Source organism: Electrophorus electricus, chromosome 2, assembly GCF_013358815.1.
Source record: "Electrophorus electricus isolate fEleEle1 chromosome 2, fEleEle1.pri, whole genome shotgun sequence".
Classification (NCBI taxonomy): Eukaryota; Metazoa; Chordata; class Actinopteri; order Gymnotiformes; family Gymnotidae; genus Electrophorus; species Electrophorus electricus.
The window spans coordinates 2,970,339-2,993,143 of NC_049536.1; the positions used below are offsets into that span (position 1 = coordinate 2,970,339).

Below are 22,805 nucleotides of genomic sequence, written 5' to 3' on the forward strand. Positions count from 1 at the left end.
TGAAGGACCCTGGCAGAGCATATATCTAGAACTGGGGAGCAAAGGACCCTTTCTCATGTTCCCATTATGTGCCATACAAAAATTGGATAAATAGTACCACTGGAACACAGGACCCTGCGAACATAGATATGGACCTGCATACAAGTTATAAGCAAAGCTGTTAGGAAGTCACAACAGATTATTTGAAAGAAACAGACATAAGCAAATTTCTAAAGTGGTCTCCTAACGGAAAGTAAAGTCAAAATTAAGGATAATGTAAAATGAATGTAAAATGTTGCCCATATTATAACTTACTTGTATAGGTTGAAATACCAACAGATTGACCTTCTGTTACATTATCTGCAGCAATTGCAGATACCTGCAATTTGTATTCGACTCCAGAAATCAACTCAGTGATGTTAAAAAAAGAATTGTTGGTAGTTGCATTTAAAGTACAATTATTGCTGGTCCACTGTACTTTAAAGAAAGGCTTATTCCTGATAGGTTCAGTCCACTTTATATACAATGAGGTTGTTTGGATTTCAATCAAAGTCAGATTCCTTATAACATCTGGTTCTGTGCATGCAAGTGAGGGGCAAAATGATCAGAAAATGACAAATTTAACATGAATGGAACTGATAAGTGTTAAATTTTCAGAAAGGTTCAGTAAGACAAAGGGTTTTCAGAATACATTCTGAAATTCAAACTATGATAAACACTTCCAATTCTTCAAACATTCTTGTATAAACTAAAACCTCTACAGACTGCCCTTCTCTTAAGTTATTTGCAGGAACCGCAGAGACAAAGAAATTGTATTTGGCTCAAGCAATCAGAATATGAATGATTTTTTAAAAAGGATCTTTCATCATCTTCATCATATTTAAAGTTACATTATTATGGCTCCATTGTACTTTAAAGAAAGACGTTTGTCCATTTGGTTCAGTCCAGTTCATAAACAATGAATTTGTTGTGATTTCCTTCAAAATCAGGTTATTCATAAAATCTGGTTCTGTGCAAGCAAGGAGAGCATATCTATTTTCCCAGAGTCCAGCATACAACAGTGCAGGGGAACAGAAAACCCTTTTGCAGAGTTCATATTTTGCAAATGTAAAACAGCCAAAAAAATAAATCAGGATTCCTTTATGCATTATATTGCGATATGGAATACGGATCACTGGGAATGAAGGACCCTGGCAGAGCATATATCTAGAACTGGGGAGCAAAGGACCCTTTCTCATGTTCCCATTATGTGCCATACAAAAATTGGATAAATAGTACCACTGGAACACAGGACCCTGCGAACATAGATATGGACCTGCATACGAGTTATGAGCAAAGCTGTTAGGAAGTCACAACAGATTATTTGTAAGAAACAGACATAAGCAAATTTCTAAAGTGGTCTCCTAACGGAAAGTAAAGTCAAAATTAAGGATAATGTAAAATTTATGTAAAAAGTCTTCCATTTTATAACTTACTTGTATAGGTTGAAATACCAACAGATTGACCTTCTGTTACGTTATCTGCAGCAATTGCAGATACCTGCAATTTGTATTCGACTCCAGAAATCAACTCAGTGATGTTAAAAAAAGAATTGTTGGTAGTTGCATTTAAAGTACAATTATTGCTGGTCCACTGTACTTTAAAGAAAGACTTATTCCCGATAGGTTCAGTCCAATTTATATACAATGAGGTTGTTTGGATTTCAATCAAAGTCAGATTCCTTATAACATCTGGTTCTGTGCATGCAAGTGAGGGGCAAAATGATCAGAAAATGACAAATTTAACATGAATGGAACTGATAAGTGTTAAATTTTCAGAAAGGTTCAGTAAGACAAAGGGTTTTCAGAATACATTCTGAAATTCAAACTATGATAAACACTTCCAATTCTTCAAACATTCTTGTATAAACTAAAACCTCTACAGACTGCCCTTCTCTTAAGTTATTTGCAGGAACCGCAGAGACAAAGAAATTGTATTTGGCTCAAGCAATCAGAATATGAATGATTTTTTAAAAAGGATCTTTCATCATCTTCATCATATTTAAAGTTACATTATTATGGCTCCATTGTACTTTAAAGAAAGACGTTTGTCCATTTGGTTCAGTCCAGTTCATAAACAATGAATTTGTTGTGATTTCCTTCAAAATCAGGTTATTCATAAAATCTGGTTCTGTGCAAGCAAGGAGAGCATATCTATTTTCCCAGAGTCCAGCATACAACAGTGCAGGGGAACAGAAAACCCTTTTGCAGAGTTCATATTTTGCAAATGTAAAACAGCCAAAAAAATAAATCAGGATTCCTTTATGCATTATATTGCGATATGGAATACGGATCACTGGGAATGAAGGACCCTGGCAGAGCATATATCTAGAACTGGGGAGCAAAGGACCCTTTCTCATGTTCCCATTATGTGCCATACAAAAATTGGATAAATAGTACCACTGGAACACAGGACCCTGCGAACATAGATATGGACCTGCATACGAGTTATGAGCAAAGCTGTTAGGAAGTCACAACAGATTATTTGTAAGAAACAGACATAAGCAAATTTCTAAAGTGGTCTCCTAACGGAAAGTAAAGTCAAAATTAAGGATAATGTAAAATTTATGTAAAAAGTCTTCCATTTTATAACTTACTTGTATAGGTTGAAATACCAACAGATTGACCTTCTGTTACGTTATCTGCAGCAATTGCAGATACCTGCAATTTGTATTCGACTCCAGAAATCAACTCAGTGATGTTAAAAAAAGAATTGTTGGTAGTTGCATTTAAAGTACAATTATTGCTGGTCCACTGTACTTTAAAGAAAGACTTATTCCCGATAGGTTCAGTCCAAATTATATACAATGAGGTTGTTTGGATTTCAATCAAAGTCAGATTCCTTATAACATCTGGTTCTGTGCATGCAAGTGAGGGGCAAAATTATCAGAAAATGACAAATTTAACATGAATGGAACTGATAAGTGTTAAATTTTCAGAAAGGTTCAGTAAGACAAAGGGTTTTTAGAATACATTCTGAAATTCAAACTATGATAAACACTTCCAATTCTTCAAACATTCTTGTATAAACTAAAACCTCTACAGACTGCCCTTCTCTTAAGTTATTTGCAGGAACCGCAGAGACAAAGAAATTGTATTTGGCTCAAGCAATCAGAATATGAATGATTTTTTAAAAAGGATCTTTCATCATCTTCATCATATTTAAAGTTACATTATTATGGCTCCATTGTACTTTAAAGAAAGACGTTTGTCCATTTGGTTCAGTCCAGTTCATAAACAATGAATTTGTTGTGATTTCCTTCAAAATCAGGTTATTCATAAAATCTGGTTCTGTGCAAGCAAGGAGAGCATATCTATTTTCCCAGAGTCCAGCATACAACAGTGCAGGGGAACAGAAAACCCTTTTGCAGAGTTCATATTTTGCAAATGTAAAACTGAGCCAAAAAAATAAATCAGGATTCCTTTATGCATTATATTGCGATATGGAATACGGATCACTGGGAATGAAGGACCCTGGCAGAGCATATATCTAGAACTGGGGAGCAAAGGACCCTTTCTCATGTTCCCATTATGTGCCATACAAAAATTGGATAAATAGTACCACTGGAACACAGGACCCTGCGAACATAGATATGGACCTGCATACAAGTTATAAGCAAAGCTGTTAGGAAGTCACAACAGATTATTTGAAAGAAACAGACATAAGCAAATTTCTAAAGTGGTCTCCTAACGGAAAGTAAAGTCAAAATTAAGGATAATGTAAAATGAATGTAAAATGTTGCCCATATTATAACTTACTTGTATAGGTTGAAATACCAACAGATTGACCTTCTGTTACATTATCTGCAGCAATTGCAGATACCTGCAATTTGTATTCGACTCCAGAAATCAACTCAGTGATGTTAAAAAAAGAATTGTTGGTAGTTGCATTTAAAGTACAATTATTGCTGGTCCACTGTACTTTAAAGAAAGGCTTATTCCTGATAGGTTCAGTCCACTTTATATACAATGAGGTTGTTTGGATTTCAATCAAAGTCAGATTCCTTATAACATCTGGTTCTGTGCATGCAAGTGAGGGGCAAAATGATCAGAAAATGACAAATTTAACATGAATGGAACTGATAAGTGTTAAATTTTCAGAAAGGTTCAGTAAGACAAAGGGTTTTCAGAATACATTCTGAAATTCAAACTATGATAAACACTTCCAATTCTTCAAACATTCTTGTATAAACTAAAACCTCTACAGACTGCCCTTCTCTTAAGTTATTTGCAGGAACCGCAGAGACAAAGAAATTGTATTTGGCTCAAGCAATCAGAATATGAATGATTTTTTTAAAAAGGATCTTTCATCATCTTCATCATATTTAAAGTTACATTATTATGGCTCCATTGTACTTTAAAGAAAGACGTTTGTCCATTTGGTTCAGTCCAGGTCATAAACAATGAATTTGTTGTGATTTCCTTCAAAATCAGGTTATTCATAAAATCTGGTTCTGTGCAAGCAAGGAGAGCATATCTATTTTCCCAGAGTCCAGCATACAACAGTGCAGGGGAACAGAAAACCCTTTTGCAGAGTTCATATTTTGCAAATGTAAAACAGCCAAAAAAATAAATCAGGATTCCTTTATGCATTATATTGCGATATGGAATACGGATCACTGGGAATGAAGGACCCTGGCAGAGCATATATCTAGAACTGGGGAGCAAAGGACCCTTTCTCATGTTCCCATTATGTGCCATACAAAAATTGGATAAATAGTACCACTGGAACACAGGACCCTGCGAACATAGATATGGACCTGCATACAAGTTATAAGCAAAGCTGTTAGGAAGTCACAACAGATTATTTGAAAGAAACAGACATAAGCAAATTTCTAAAGTGGTCTCCTAACGGAAAGTAAAGTCAAAATTAAGGATAATGTAAAATGAATGTAAAATGTTGCCCATATTATGACTTACTTGTATAGGTTGAAATACCAACAGATTGACCTTCTGTTACATTATCTGCAGCAATTGCAGATACCTGCAATTTGTATTCGACTCCAGAAATCAACTCAGTGATGTTAAAAAAAGAATTGTTGGTAGTTGCATTTAAAGTACAATTATTGCTGGTCCACTGTACTTTAAAGAAAGACTTATTCCCGATAGGTTCAGTCCACTTTATATACAATGAGGTTGTTTGGATTTCAATCAAAGTCAGATTCCTTATAACATCTGGTTCTGTGCATGCAAGTGAGGGGCAAAATGATCAGAAAATGACAAATTTAACATGAATGGAACTGATAAGTGTTAAATTTTCAGAAAGGTTCAGTAAGACAAAGGGTTTTCAGAATACATTCTGAAATTCAAACTATGATAAACACTTCCAATTCTTCAAACATTCTTGTATAAACTAAAACCTCTACAGACTGCCCTTCTCTTAAGTTATTTGCAGGAACCGCAGAGACAAAGAAATTGTATTTGGCTCAAGCAATCAGAATATGAATGATTTTTTAAAAAGGATCTTTCATCATCTTCATCATATTTAAAGTTACATTATTATGGCTCCATTGTACTTTAAAGAAAGACGTTTGTCCATTTGGTTCAGTCCAGTTCATAAACAATGAATTTGTTGTGATTTCCTTCAAAATCAGGTTATTCATAAAATCTGGTTCTGTGCAAGCAAGGAGAGCATATCTATTTTCCCAGAGTCCAGCATACAACAGTGCAGGGGAACAGAAAACCCTTTTGCAGAGTTCATATTTTGCAAATGTAAAACTGAGCCAAAAAAATAAATCAGGATTCCTTTATGCATTATATTGCGATATGGAATACGGATCACTGGGAATGAAGGACCCTGGCAGAGCATATATCTAGAACTGGGGAGCAAAGGACCCTTTCTCATGTTCCCATTATGTGCCATACAAAAATTGGATAAATAGTACCACTGGAACACAGGACCCTGCGAACATAGATATGGACCTGCATACAAGTTATAAGCAAAGCTGTTAGGAAGTCACAACAGATTATTTGAAAGAAACAGACATAAGCAAATTTCTAAAGTGGTCTCCTAACGGAAAGTAAAGTCAAAATTAAGGATAATGTAAAATGAATGTAAAATGTTGCCCATATTATAACTTACTTGTATAGGTTGAAATACCAACAGATTGACCTTCTGTTACATTATCTGCAGCAATTGCAGATACCTGCAATTTGTATTCGACTCCAGAAATCAACTCAGTGATGTTAAAAAAAGAATTGTTGGTAGTTGCATTTAAAGTACAATTATTGCTGGTCCACTGTACTTTAAAGAAAGGCTTATTCCTGATAGGTTCAGTCCACTTTATATACAATGAGGTTGTTTGGATTTCAATCAAAGTCAGATTCCTTATAACATCTGGTTCTGTGCATGCAAGTGAGGGGCAAAATGATCAGAAAATGACAAATTTAACATGAATGGAACTGATAAGTGTTAAATTTTCAGAAAGGTTCAGTAAGACAAAGGGTTTTCAGAATACATTCTGAAATTCAAACTATGATAAACACTTCCAATTCTTCAAACATTCTTGTATAAACTAAAACCTCTACAGACTGCCCTTCTCTTAAGTTATTTGCAGGAACCGCAGAGACAAAGAAATTGTATTTGGCTCAAGCAATCAGAATATGAATGATTTTTTAAAAAGGATCTTTCATCATCTTCATCATATTTAAAGTTACATTATTATGGCTCCATTGTACTTTAAAGAAAGACGTTTGTCCATTTGGTTCAGTCCAGGTCATAAACAATGAATTTGTTGTGATTTCCTTCAAAATCAGGTTATTCATAAAATCTGGTTCTGTGCAAGCAAGGAGAGCATATCTATTTTCCCAGAGTCCAGCATACAACAGTGCAGGGGAACAGAAAACCCTTTTGCAGAGTTCATATTTTGCAAATGTAAAACAGCCAAAAAAATAAATCAGGATTCCTTTATGCATTATATTGCGATATGGAATACGGATCACTGGGAATGAAGGACCCTGGCAGAGCATATATCTAGAACTGGGGAGCAAAGGACCCTTTCTCATGTTCCCATTATGTGCCATACAAAAATTGGATAAATAGGACCACTGGAACACAGGACCCTGCGAACATAGATATGGACCTGCATACAAGTTATAAGCAAAGCTGTTAGGAAGTCACAACAGATTATTTGAAAGAAACAGACATAAGCAAATTTCTAAAGTGGTCTCCTAACGGAAAGTAAAGTCAAAATTAAGGATAATGTAAAATGAATGTAAAATGTTGCCCATATTATAACTTACTTGTATAGGTTGAAATACCAACAGATTGACCTTCTGTTACGTTATCTGCAGCAATTGCAGATACCTGCAATTTGTATTCAACTCCAGAAATCAACTCAGTGATGTTAAAAAAGAATTGTTGGTAGTTGCATTTAAAGTACAATTATTGCTGGTCCACTGTACTTTAAAGAAAGGCTTATTCCCGATAGGTTCAGTCCACTTTATATACAATGAGGTTGTTTGGATTTCAATCAAAGTCAGATTCCTTATAACATCTGGTTCTGTGCATGCAAGTGAGGGGCAAAATGATCAGAAAATGACAAATTTAACATGAATGGAACTGATAAGTGTTAAATTTTCAGAAAGGTTCAGTAAGACAAAGGGTTTTCAGAATACATTCTGAAATTCAAACTATGATAAACACTTCCAATTCTTCAAACATTCTTGTATAAACTAAAACCTCTACAGACTGCCCTTCTCTTAAGTTATTTGCAGGAACCGCAGAGACAAAGAAATTGTATTTGGCTCAAGCAATCAGAATATGAATGATTTTTTAAAAAGGATCTTTCATCATCTTCATCATATTTAAAGTTACATTATTATGGCTCCATTGTACTTTAAAGAAAGACGTTTGTCCATTTGGTTCAGTCCAGTTCATAAACAATGAATTTGTTGTGATTTCCTTCAAAATCAGGTTATTCATAAAATCTGGTTCTGTGCAAGCAAGGAGAGCATATCTATTTTCCCAGAGTCCAGCATACAACAGTGCAGGGGAACAGAAAACCCCTTTGCTGAGATCTCAAAATAGCTCCTGTCATATTAAGCAAACACAAAACTGAGGCAAAAAATAGCACGTTCCCATTATGTACTATATATATATATATATATATATATATATATATATATATATATATATATATATATATATATATGGGGAATATGGAACGTTTAATGTCAAATTAGCGTAAATAATCTCAAATTTAAATTACTTGTATAGTTTGAAATATACAAAATTATATTCTGAAATTTAAACTATGATAAAAATTCCCAATTCTTCAACCTTTCCTGTATAAGCCAAAACATCTATAGATTGCCCTTTTCTTAAGTTATCTGCAGTAACTGCAGACACACAGAAATTTGATTTAGCTCAAGAAATAAGAATAGTAATCTTTTTTTTAAAAAGGGTCTTGCATCATCACATTTAATTTGTGTCAGGTTTCTTAGAACAGCTGGCTCTGTGTATGCAAGTGAAGATCAACGTTGGTAGAATTTTTTTTAAAAATTGATATGAAAGAACTAGCAAGTGGAAAGTTTCCAAATAATTAAAAAATGGCAAAGGATCCTTAGAATTTCTTCTAAAATTGAAATTCAAACAAATTGTTCAACTTATTGAAACTTGTTATGCACAGTAACTGCAGATAACTTTTAAATCCATTTGACCCCAGGAAGGAGACTAGTGATGTTTAAAAAAATGACTTTTGTAAACTGAAATTTAAATGATTTCATGTTGAACTATAAAGAAAGACCTATTCCTCCTTTTTCAGTGCAGTTTCTAAATTAAGAGTTCCAATAATGGGTTGTCATTTCAATCAACAAGAATTTCCATTTAAGAAACATCTTGTGATAAACTTGCAAATACATCCACTTAATTATAGCCTGTTCAGAAGTTCCTCTAGGATTCACATTCTGATACAAAAAGTCATATTTTGAAATTCAATTGTATGGTATGAAAGTTGAACATATTTATATAACAAGCAGATAGATCCACATAGGGAAGAATTTTCTCAGCACATCAAATGATGATAAATGGTTTCTGTAACAGCCCCCTCCTCCTACATCTCGTCTTCATTATGAAGAACACCATGTGGCTTCGTGTTGTTTTTTTTTGACGTGTCACTGTGTGTGTATTTACTTTCTCCAATATATTGCAATGTCGTCCTTGCTAACCTGTTCTTCGCTTCATCTGTCCCTTCTTCCATGCCCACGTAATGTGAGGATTTATATCGCCAGTGTTTGTTCAGACCTTTGTAAGTTATTACAGTAATGTAGTGATCGTCTGTAGTGACTAATGTATTTGGCTTTTGCTTGTAAATTGTCCTTCCTTTTGTTTGCTGTGCTTCATGCTTTGCTTTGTTTAGTTTTGTTCTGTGTATCAATAAACGCCTAAAGTTTTGGAGACTCGGGTTTGCATTCTGCCATTTTCACCACTCACCAAACGTCACAGAATAACTGACCATTTCAAGAATGCTGGGAGTCTCTCTGCATGGACTGATTACGGGAGCCAGGTATTTGCTGAAGATGGCCAAGCACACTGAGTAGGTGCATGAGGAGAAGAAGTGTGCTGCTCATTGTTTGGCCGATATTATCCCCAGATGCTCAGGAGGAACTCCACAGGTTGGGGAGACAGCCAGCTGGTCTGTCTGACTACGGACTTGTCTGCGCTCTTGAACAAGTTTGAAGTGGGTTTGAAGTGGCCCTCAGACTCTTCCATGTGTTGGTGGACTGGGGGGAGGATACAGTAACAGCCCCTTATCCCTCGTCCGCATGGCGAAGATTGCCATGTGGCTTTGTGTTTTTGTTTTATTTGTTTGTTGTGCGTATGTTTACTTTCCCCCACATGCTGCTATGCCATATCCTGGTCCTTGCTTCACCTGTCCCTTATTCCATGCCCAAGTAGTGTGAGGATTTAAATCCCCAGTGGTTGTTCCAACGTTTGTCAGTTATTGGAGTGATATAGCATGTGTTCCTCTTTTATTTGTAAGTTGTTTTTCATTGTGCCTGTTGTGCTTTGCTTTGTTTAGTTTCATTCTGTGTATCAATAAACGTCTAACGTTTTGGAGACTCAGGTTTGCATTCTGCCCTTTTTGTTCTTCACCAAACATGAGTTACATTTTTTTAAACTTGATTGCATAAGGTTGAAATACCAACAGATTGGTTTCACATGACATCCACACATTCTCTTCAAGTTCATTGTATAGTAAAATTATCCATACTTTTCTCATTCCAATGTGATACTGGTCAGTGCTCAAAGTGGGCCGGTACTCACAAGTATGCAGTACTGACACTTTTATATTTTACTCTTTGGTGTACCATGACTTTTTTTTTTTTTTGCATACAGGCACTTCTTACAAGCTCACAACCTTTGGGTACTACTGAATAACCAACTATCATTTTCTCCTTGTATTGCTAATTTGACATGTTCATGCAGGTTCTCTTTAACATCATGTAAATCTGACCATTTCTCTCCATGGAAGTCATTCAGGTGCTTGTTCAGCCCCTTGTCATCTCAAGATTGGATTCTACAACTCGCTCCTGGCAGACTTTCCCCTCTCTGCCATCAGACCCCAACAACTCATCCAGAACACAGATGCATGGCTTGTTATCAACCTTCCTAAATTCGCCCATGGCACCCCTTGCTGCGTTCGTTCCACTAGCTACCTGTAGCAACTCACATCAGATTTACAACACTGATGCATTGATTGTCTAAAAACTCATAACTGGAACAGTTCCCACATACTTGAGGGCACTTTCAAACTCTGTTTTACACTGCTGCCTTCAAGCCTCTAGTACTGCTTGTGTCAAGCAACTATCCCTCAAGACACAAAGAAGACATGCAAAAAGACTCTTCTCTGTCCTAGCACCAGATGGTGAAATGACCTGTCCGTACAGCGGAGACATTTCAAACGATTGTCTTTAAACGAATATTAAGGACTCACCTTTCCACATTGTGACTAAACACTTAAATATACACTTATGTATTTAAAAAAAAATAAACTCATTTTACACTCAGGAGATGGCTTTAGCTTGCTATTATTCTGAACACTAACCTATCTGTTGTCACATGAGGACGTGCATTCAATAAAGATTCTGCAAGTCACTCTAGGCCTCTACCAAATACTATAAATGTAAACGATACTGTTACTGTCATAATAGAGTGGCTCCGAAAACAGATGTGTTAGCCAAAAACTGTATTCAAGTCGTAATAATGTTTAAAATAATGATTCACACAGTTAAAATGGTGTTCTGATTATAATCACTTGAGTAAAGGTGAGTAGCTAATGACAATTCACGTAGTGGTTGCTTTACCTGCCATGATTAGATATGATAAGGGCAACAGCTCTGGAACTGCAGAATTGTAGCCAGATGTGCTTCATACCATGTGGCCCTCCATAACCACTTTGGTACAATTAAGTGTTAGTTCATTGTTAGTTTTGTACAGCTGTTAGATACTCACTAACTGTTAGTTTTGGTACAATTAATTGTTAGTTCATTGTTAGTTTTGTACAGCTGTTAGATACTCACTAACTGTTAGTTTTGGTACAATTAGTTGTAAGTGAATCAGAGTCATTGAACATGTTATATTGTTACAGTATATTTTACCTGGATGCTATTGAAATCTATTATTGACATGTTATTATTAATTATTAATAATACAGACCAGTAACACAGTTAATGATGAGAGTAAATTTAAAGTACCAAAATGAAAAAGAAAGTTTAAAAAAAGAATTCCTGAACACAGCCAACAACTTCTAATTTCTCACTAACAGAAAAGGTTTTAACTAATTATTGTAGCTTACTAATGAAGAACTTGCAATTATAACTTAACTTAAATTAACAGTTTTTCTGTCTACATTTACATAAATGTCTGCTTTAAAATTTGAAGGCGCTGTAGCTGCTTTCCAAGGTCTTTCCTATATTAATGTGTTGATTTTTCATCATCTGGGTTGGTTTTCCAAAAATGTTGTAAAACAAAAATCATCTTAAATGGTAGAGCATGCTTTACGCTGAACAGTCTCTCATTAAGATGATAACACTATAATGATTTTTGGAAATGGGGCACAGTTGTGCCTCCTGCTGGATGTTTTAAATACTGTACTTAAAGTTGAACATGAATTTCACACTATGTAAAGAATATAAACATTCATAAATACTGAAACAGCCATGACACTACATATTGGTAAGCGTGTGTGCAAAATATATTGCCGTATCTATATTTTGTACACGGCCATAGTCACTACCTGCCTCTGGCCTGCATACATATATAATGGCTGCTTAATCACACGTTTAAGAACACAGAAACTATTGGTAACTTTCGACCCATCCTCTAGCTTTTTATGACACCACATTCAATTCAGGCTAACACAATACTATCTAAAGCCAATACATATACTAAACCTTATAACTTAAAATATAGTTAATGGACATAAACCATTAAGTCTTAGAGCATATATTAATCAGTCTAATCATGATCTAATAATTTTTCAACCCATATATTATTTGCTAGAAAAACATTATAGATATCTGCATGTAAAAAAAAAAGACTCATTCAACAGCAGTGGTTTTGTATGTATCAATACTGCATCTCCTGGAATTCAAAGTTATCAGTCTATCAGCCTTCTTAAAATATACAGAGAAGGGTGGGAATATGACTGAAGAAAGCAATTATCTGAAGCGCCATTGCTTCTTTATCTACCATTGGGCTGGCAAATGTAGCAAAGGACTATTTATAAAAATGGCTTAAGCTGCTTTTTAAGCCCCCCATAAGACATTCATAATACTTCTATAGGTACTGTTAAAAATAAATACAAATCTGAAGAACAGGACTTACTTGTGAATATTGAGATGGAAGCAGGTGCTCCTGCAGTAACTCCATCTCCAGCTACTGCAGTAACACTGAATGTGTATTTCACTCCAGGAGTCAGACCAGTGACTGTGTAAGACGTATTTGAAGTGTTAGTGCTGTTAGATACTGAGCCGTTGGTCCACTGTACTCTATAGGAGGAGCTGTTGCCATTTGACAAATTCCAGTTTAGGGACACAGATGAGGTGGTTTTGATAGACACTTGGAGATTTCCAACAACATCTGGATCTGTAAGCAAATGCATGTTAAAGCATTAGATACTCTGTCATCGGTCCACTGTACTCTGGAACTACTCCCATTTGACAAATACGACATTAACGACACAGACGAAGTAGTTTTGTTAGAGACGCTGAGATTTGGGACATCTGCATCTGTTAACAGAAAGATGGAGATTCATTATGCACATTATGTGATGCACAACAGCATCATCAAATTGCCTTAATTTAGCAAAAGTCCACAGCTTACCACACAAAAAGATAAAATTTCAGAGATACATTTTACTGTGCTCACTATGACTATGGACCCTGTAATGGAGACACAGTCAATGTGTGTTCTGGCTACTGCACCAGTGAACGGGTTCTTTGGTCTAGACACATAGGTTCTGTGAAGTGCACAGGTGTGTTCCCCAAAGGAGAGGGAAGTGTGGAAGAGAACATCACTAAGGAGGCTATGGGTGTGTTCTGGCTAATTGGTAAATACATGTTCTAACTTCAAGAATGGATACATTTTTAAATCCTCATCTGGTAGCCATCAAGGGGGGTTGAGACAATGACTCAGAGAAATCTGCATTGTTCTGTAAAAATAATCACTGACCTTAGATTTACAATATAACTCTGTGTGCAGGAGACCAAATCCCGTATTCACATGCCCACAAAACACACACTCTAGTTGCTTTTAATAAAATAAATGAATCTTAATGCATACAACAATATCTCTGATTAAATTCACGGTGTCCTGGTTCCAGATCTGGAATAATTTTTCAAATAAGTGATTTTTGACAGCCTTATGAACATTGGATTTGACAAGGTTAACAGTTCATTACATCATTTTCAGCAAAGAACTCAAAGCAGCAATGGTCAGACCTCTACTAAAGAAGCCCCAGATCTATATCTATCAACTATGAAAAGTTAAAATAACTGAAAGCACATCCTCAATAGAAATCATACATTCATTTACCATCTTATTAGGTATACCACTATTGATCCTTTTTTGGTGAGTGATATGTTCTGAATTAGCTGATGGGACCTTATCTTGTTCTCTGCACAGTTGTCGTTCCCATTGGTCATTTTTACTAATTATCTATTTTTATTTGTTTTCTTTTTGTATTTCTGAAGGTATGTGATGTTTGGATATTGTGTGTATTCATAATACATATCGATTTATGCTCTATTCATATGTTCTTACAAAAACAGTATTGACAGGTGCATTTACAATCAAAATGTATATTATGGCATAAATGTATTATTTATGGTATATATATATATATATATATATATATATATATATATATATATATATATATATATATATATATATATATATATAATTTGGTCAAAAACCAGCCCACTCATGAAAATGACCAAGGTTGACACAGCATATACAGGGCACAGAACTCCTGTACAGTCAACTGGTTTCAGACAGAGTACAATAGTGAAGATAATAGTGAATCTCTGGTCGTAGATTACAATTTAGAGTTGACTGTGAAATGTTAAACAGGTAGAGTTACTGGGTTGGTGTAACAAATAAAGGTTACTCGGTGTATGCCAATATTTTCATTCTGATTTCTGAAAGAATGTATAACATCACAGACTGGAAACAGATGCATATATGATTAAATGAATTTGTTTTATTTACAAGAGGATAATCCAGAGCTGTAGTCTTCAAAGATGCGAAAGTCAGTAGCCAGCGAGAGTGCAGAGAAAACATAGTAGGTAGGCAAGGGTGTAAAGGAGAAATCAATCCAAAAACTGCCTCATGCGGTATCAGTCCAGTAAAGTGAATGAATCAGAGGGGGGTGAGGCAGACACCAAGACCAAAGTACAAAACCGGACAGTAACCAGCAGGGCAGGCGGAGAGACCATTCGGTATGCATGGACTAGACATGGCAATGCTTCTTGGAAGAGTTCAAAAGAAACAAAGATTTAAAGGGAGGGGTTAATGATGAGAGACAGGTGAATTTTATTAATAATCAGGGAGATGTAACAAATGAGACTGAGATGGAGATTGAGATTGATGGAGCTGGATGGAGTGACAGATAGGCTACTAGTGGGTGTATGCTAAGAAAGGTCAGGATCAGGATCAGGGAGCAAGACAGAATGTTGGTTTGGCACATAAGTCTGTAAAATACATGACCTTTACTGTAGTGTATCAGGATCTACTCATGTGCCCATCTACCATCATCATTAAAAACAGTCAACTTCCATAAATCTGCCGATGATACACAGCTATACATACTGCATCAGAATTCATTTTAAAATTAACTGGCCATGTTTGAATTCATATAGTGCACTATTTGGGGTGTCAGTCTATATAGTCCATAGAGAATCAGAGAGTGAAGAGATGCATTCAGACACAGCCTGTCTTCATTTGAAATCTGTTAATGACAAATGTCTTACTCAGATTGCCTACATAAAAATGCCCTAAACTGCTTAAATTGCTTAGCATTGGGCTGCCAAATGTACTAAAGGACTATTTATAAAAATGGGGTAATCTGCTTTTTAAGTTTATGCACTAAAGTTATGGGGCCCTCCTCCCACGAGACATTCATAATACTTTTTCTATAGGTACTTTTAAAAATAAATTATCTGAAGAACAGCACTTACTTGTGAATGTTGAGGTGGAAGCAGGTGTTCCTGCAGTAACTCCATCTCCAGCTACTGCAGTAACATTGAATGTGTAGTTCACTCCAGGAGTCAGACCAGTGACTGTGTAAAACGTATTTGAAGTGTTAGATACTCTGCCATCGGTCCACTGTACTCTATAGAAAGAGCTGTTCCCATTTGACGAATTCCAGGTTAGAGACACAGATGATGTTGTTTTGATAGAGACACTAAGATTTGCAACCACATCTGGATATGTTAACAGAAAGATGGAGAAGCATTATACACACATTATACACACATTTACATAACTAGAGAACATGCTGTGAAAATCAATCTGGAGTGACTGCTTTGACAGTAGATGGAGCTATTGTGATATGGGTCTGCAGCTAAGGGGGTGGGGGTACATCCAGTCTTTTTACAGTGAAATGACCTGTGTTCCACATGCTTCAGGGTCCTATAATTTCACATGTCCTCGGTTTGTGGGTTTTTACTTAGAGGTTTAACACAATGCTCAGTGTTCGTGGACAAATAGCTCTGGGTGTCTGGCATTTAGAATGCCTTGGATATTTTTCATTTGAAGTTTTTCCTCCACCTAACAGATGTCAGCTAACAAAATGTAAGTGTAAATGTAAATGATAAACTTAATGTTCCACAGCTGCTCAGGTATTTGTGTGTCAGGTATTTCCACATGGTGTCATGGTGACTGACACACATCTCACAGATTACCTGAACCTTGTTCTTCTGAACGATGCCTCACTGACACACTGCAAAATTAGTTTTTACTGCTCTTCTTATTCAAACGCCACCAAAATCTAGAAGTTCAGATGCACTCGTGCCAAGCTGCTCTCTTATATGTCAGTAGGAGAAAATCTGATATTCACAATGTTCCAAATGAGCCGCGTGGTAGAAGAACTACACTGTAGGACTTACTTGTAATCCTTGTACTGGTTATGACTGTAGATGGCACAGAAGCAGTAGATGCAGGTGTTGTTCCTAGAGTTGGCCCTTTGGCAGAAGCATTGGATGTGGATGAGATTATTGAAATTTGTCCATCTGAGGTGACCGAGGTAGTGCTGAAAGCAGGTGATGTTGCTCGGGTTCCTCCAGTTGTGCTCGCTGTGGTGATGGATGGCGTGGATACCGTTTGACTTTGTCCCTTTGTATCAGTGCTCAGTGTGGATGATGTTAATGGGTTTGTGATGGTTGTATTAGTTATGAAAGATGATAATGTTTGATTTGTATATGTATTAGTGGCTATACTGCTCAATGATGCTGTTTGATTTACATCTCTGTTAGTGGCTGTACTGCTCAATGATGCTGTTTGAGTTACATCTGTATTAGTGGCTGTACTGCTCAATGATGCTGTTTGAGTTACATCTGTATTAGTGGCTATACTGCTCAATGATGCTGTTTGAGTTACATCTGTATTAGTGGCTGTACTGCTCAATGATGCTGTTTGAGTTACATCTGTATTAGTGGCTGTATTGCTCAATGATGCTGTTTGAGTTACATCTGTATTAATGGCTGTACTGCTCAATGATGCTGTTTGAGTTACATCTGTATTAATGGCTGTACTGCTCAATGATGCTGTTTGAGTTACTTCTGTATTAATGGCTGTACTGCTCAATGATGCTGTTTGAGTTACATCTGTATTAGTGGCTATACTGCTCAATGATGCTGTTTGAGTTACATCTGTATTAGTGGCTGTACTGCTCAATGGGAGTGAGGTCCCATTAGTTGTTTGTGTTTCAGATACTGAGCTTAAGCTCTGAAAGAGAAATGGAGAAAAAAAATCAACTACAAGAACACAAAACAACAGTAACATAAATAACTTTTATAATTACAGACAAAAGTAATTCAAAGAGGAAAACATCTTAATTTCTTAATATCTTAATATTTTGTTAAATGGGTGAAATAAAGAACAATATTCTCATGTATTTTTGTTAATTTTTTTTAAATAAGTCATATGTCATGCAGGAAGACGTAAACAAAAAGTAATATACAAATTAACTGTGATTTACAAAGTCAAAGAGTGGTATTAATCCATGTTCAGGAAACCAATCCATAAACTTCTACCTCTCTTGAACAGCAGATGTTTCAGGTAATACATGCACTATAACATCATACACGCTTATACCAATGTCTAAACTAGTATACAGATAACCATTAGAAAAATAGTGAATTGAAACTAATGTCTTATTAATTATGAATTATCTATTTGCCAGGGGTCAGCCATGGAACTGGTGTTCTCTGATAATTTGGCACGCTAACTAAACATTAAAATGCCCATTTGTTTCCAAATTGTCTCCCTTTTGTCTGACGTACTTTAAAGATTATTTTTTGCAGTATCAATTTTTCACCTATCAAAAAATTAAAGTTGACCAGGTTTTTGTACCACCTGTAACTGGCCTTCACAATAACTTTTCCGGGACTTGTGGATAGCTGCATTTTGTCTTCCAAAAAATGTCCATAAAACTACTATGTTGTTAAAACCCTTTGAGGTCCAATTGTTGCCAGGTAGTCAAAGTCATGTTGAAATACCATAGTAATTAAATTATTCACTATGGGCATTGAACTATATATTTACAGCAACAAAGTATAACTCCAGAGGGGCAAAATATCCACCCTTCACAGACCAATCCCACATCAGTTACTGAGAACCACTGTTATTCATAAAACTACTGGAAGTTAAACAAATTAATACAACAGAATTTTAAAAATTTCAAACTTTCCAAAAGTTACTAAAGAGAACTTAAAAGCACAATTACAGAATCTATATAACAAAACATGTTTTACAATAAAAGCAAACTATGGAACAGAAAAAGAGGAAATGCCTCAAACAAGTGTAATATTCCCAGGAGACCTGGGTCAGGTGCCTACACTTGGATTTCTATAAAGCTGCCTTATGACAAAGATTATTTTAAAAATCACTGTAAAAACATTTATTGGCTTGACTCAAATGTGACACTGTAATTCCAGAACATTATCTGAACAGCGAAGCAGAGTTGTTCCTTAAACTGCGATCCTGTATTACACTGCATCACTAACACCCAAAGTCCTCACTCAGATCAAACTTTAATACCAATATATAACAGCTTCCTTATCAAGAACAAGAGAGACCCTCTTTGGCTTTAATCATTAATGGAAACTAGAGCAGAAAGGCATTTATAAACATACCAAGCGCATCATCCAACGAGGTATATCAACTCCTAGTTACTAAACTGGTAAATATTAAACAACCTCCAGCATGACATTCTGTTCCGTTGAACTGCTTTCCCAAACAGCCTTGGGCAAGCCTCATTCACTGCGTAAACATATCAATAGGAGAACACTGACCTGATTAGAGAATTCATATTGAATATTAATTTCAGCCCAAGTCTTTAAATTCTAGTCATTACACAGGCACAGCTCTTTTTGTTACAAGATTAGCCTTGGCACTCAGGGAGCAGGAAGTGTGCCACACTGATCCCAGAACTGCCACCTCCCAGGGTGATTGTTGTTAAGGGGGGTTGCATCCCTCCCTGCTCTTTGCCGACGCTGTTCCTAAGCAATGCCCCATTCGTTATGAAGGCCACGGAATGGGCAGCACAATGTTCATCCAAAAATAACATTTCCAAAAAGTTTACTGCATACTTGTGTAATAGCTATAACAATACTTACTCTTTTTTTCTGCTTTTTTTTTAGCTCTACAGACTCTTGTTGGGAAAAGCGAAACTATGGGGGGAAAAAATACCCATCACACACCTCATTTAAAACAACCAAGACTGCCAAGAGAGGTCATTGGTTTAGTGAGAAGAAAAAGCACATACAGCGCTGAAAAACATAACTGAAAAGTACACATATGGCAGAAGAATGGACGGAAAATCAGCTGCTGAAATGAGACTTTTCTTTTAGCTTGTGGCGAGGTGTATCCCATAATTAGTTATAAATTATGGGATACACCATAATAAGTTATAAATTAGTTATAAATAGTGGCACATATTTATGACCAGGAGGCATTCAGCTTGCAATAGATAACACAATAGTCACACATTATTCTTCACAAAGTTTACCCAAAAATGAAAGAGAATAGTAACTGACACAATGTTTTGCTTTGTTGAAGCCCCTCTGTGAGCTTTTACTTCAAGTGTTTTTGGATAACTGTTTAAGACTTTTCACATCACAAAGGAACAATATTTGCCTAACATGAGTCTAACATTTTTTTTGGTAAAATCGCTCAAGATGGAGAGCAATTGTTGGTTGGGAAGCAGCAACAGAACAGAGGAACACAGATTTTAATCCAGAAACAATCTATGACAAGGTTAAGGTGGTTACATACTAGTAATTGAAGGGTTGCCAGTTCAAGCACCACCACTGCCAAGTTGCCACTGCTGGGCCCCTGAGCAAAGCCCTTAACCCTCAATTGCTCAAATTGTATACAGTGATCATTGTAAGTTGCTTTGGATAAAAGTGTCAGCTAAATGGCATATAAATATAAATGGTATCCATAGAGTCTTGCCCAATATTTAATGTTTCTTCCGTAGAGATTGCTTCCACCTACTACTAAATGTCAACTTTGTGTACTTCACCACAATTTTTAATATCTCTTACCACAGTACACTGCAGGAAAAAAAAAGAAAAAGAAATTATATATATATATATATATATATATATATATGAAGAGGCACTCAAACCCAAGCAAGACCGAATGAAAAGCCATTTTATTCATTCTGTTTACCATTGTGTTCCTATGCAAATTCTGTTTCCACTTTTACTGTCAAATCTATCAATCATGGGTTTTCAGGACATTCATTAAGAAAATGATATATTGACTCTATACTGCTATGTACTATATACTGTCATAATATCTGCATTTTGTCATAATTGAATGCTATGAAACAGTAAAAAACATTTGTAAAGTCACATTGTTACATTTTAAACACAAAAATATGAAAAATATCTTAAATGAAATAACTAGTGAAGAGTATTTTTAGGTCTAGACCATTTCTCTTGTATGTTTTACATTGCTACATGGTTGGTTATAATTATGCTTCTTAATTATGTTTAATATCGTTTAACGTGGTTGGTTTAAAAAATTATTTGAAATTATTTAGTAAATGTGCCTTTAAAATATTGAGCAGGGTATTACTGTAAAGAATTGAAAACAGTAATAATACACATCATCTGTTTGGTGTAAAAAATAATATGGGGGGAAAATGTATATGTGACATTTTGACAATCACAGATCAGGTCGTGACCTGATCTGGAACTGAAATTTAATGAGAATAGTCTAAAAACAAAATATCATAAATGAGATTAAAGAATGTGATAATGTGCTGGTGAGTATAGTCCGTCTGTCAGGAAGTAGCCTGTCTACAAGCTCAAATACGAAGCACTGGAGGGACGCACAAATGGGACTTAAGTTCGTTAGGGTAAATGAGAGGCAGGTGAACGGAATGACTAATAATCGCGTGATTGCGATCAGATGAGTGAATGTGGATGACCATAAATAGATGTTTTATTATGTATTTATCATGGACAATGAAGAACCACACTTGATTCTCTTTTCACTTGAGTGCTTTCTCATTTTCATTGTGTCTACACAAGTGCATAGCACTAATGCCTCCTGAACTGCCAACAGCATTGTTGTTTGTACTTAATGTGGAACATTGTGATTTGAGTAATAAGAGCACACTCATGGGAGTCACTTGTGAAAAGAAGAAAACGGCTGAGCACTACACATCTTAGCATACTAAAACCATAGAAAACTGTGAGGTTGCTCAAAAAAGCCAGTTTCCGGTCTGATGCTGCTGGCACGTAATTAGCGCGATAAAACCTGTGGTGTGTTGATACATGCAAATAGACTAAGTCCCAGAATAGCTGCAGTCTGTTTCGTCTTTAGAAATACACTAATTTGCTTAGGCATATTGCTTCCAAAACACTGAATCATTAACAGTTCTTTTGACTTTGAGAGGCAAATAAATTAACCTAAATTTAAGCTTGCTTACTAAATCTAAGCTTACTGTAAACAACTTTATTGCTGGTTGCATTAGTCATGTAAGTCCTATTAGTCATATAAGTCAGTATTAGGTGACTGACAAAACAAGTTACATAAGTGTGTTTCCAATGCCAGCACCCCGTGGAGGCCCCTAGGCAGTCAAAATCTTGGGGCCCCCCTCACAAATTATCTCCTAATAAAACTTCGTTAGAACTCTGAAAAGCTAACTAACTAATGCAGATATTGGGGTATATATACTCGTCTAGAAGCTTCTACTGATGAATATCTTATTAAGACTTAGAATCAGTGGGAACTCATGAGACACTCACAGAAAGGTTCATTTCTCAAGGTTTCTTGTGTGTGTGCTCTAGTTGATCTAAATAAATTCCATAAACTAACATTGACCTAACTGAACTAGGTATTGCACACCTTGGTCACTAGATGCAGTGTGGCATTGTGTCTGATACAGCTCCATTCACATTGTAAAAAAAACTATATGTTTTATGTACTTTAAGTTGTTAATGGGTACATTTCATTAATACAGTATTTTCTCTATAGAGTCTATATTAGAAAGTTTTAATTTCTTTGAGTTGATTAATTTTGTTCTATATTTTGTAAACAGTTTAAGAAAGCTTGATTTGGAATTTTTTTCAAGATCAAATTTATTTTATTGTGATCCGTTGTCATGGGACCCATAGGCCAGTTCATACTTTGCTTTTAAAGGGAATACAAGCTTTTAAATGGAATTTTTGCAAAGCAGTGTACCTTCCTTTGTGACTGAATGCCTGCATCATGGGTTACAGAGTACCGACAACCTGCAAACTGTCATACTCAGGAATTAAAGTAAGGAGGAAATTAAAAGACTACTGTGCCTTCACCTTTAGGAAATAGATCAGAGCCCCATAAAACTTACACTAAATCATCATATTCACATTGTCACTCTTCTTGGTGTAACAGAGGATATTTTCTACTCATAAATGTTCGCATTCTGTATATATATAGTCTAATTCACAAATACATAAATAAATATCTCACAAAATAAATACAGTTAAAACCTTGTCTATAGTCTCAAATTAACTCAGTAGGACATAACAATGTGATTCTGAATTCTTATGGCACCAACCCAT

General features: G+C 35.7%; 1 protein-coding gene across 5 annotated transcripts in view; it reads right to left on the bottom strand.

Annotated features, from left to right (window-relative positions):
• The window catches only part of LOC113580566 (protein tyrosine phosphatase receptor type J), a 42,261-nt gene that overhangs the window by 16,951 nt on the left and 2,505 nt on the right, over positions 1 to 22,805 (bottom strand). For 4 of the 5 annotated variants that reach the window (XM_035520393.1, XM_035520378.1, XM_035520377.1 and 1 more), the window contains exons 2-4: positions 16,632 to 17,469; positions 15,702 to 15,947; positions 12,847 to 13,107 (exon numbers count right to left, since the gene is read on the bottom strand). In XM_035520393.1, the coding sequence (XP_035376286.1) occupies positions 12,847 to 13,107; positions 15,702 to 15,947; positions 16,632 to 17,469 (1,345 nt within the window). The remainder of the gene's footprint in view (positions 1 to 12,846; positions 13,108 to 15,701; positions 15,948 to 16,631; positions 17,470 to 22,805) is intronic. The other variant, XM_035520385.1, reaches the window with a different exon arrangement.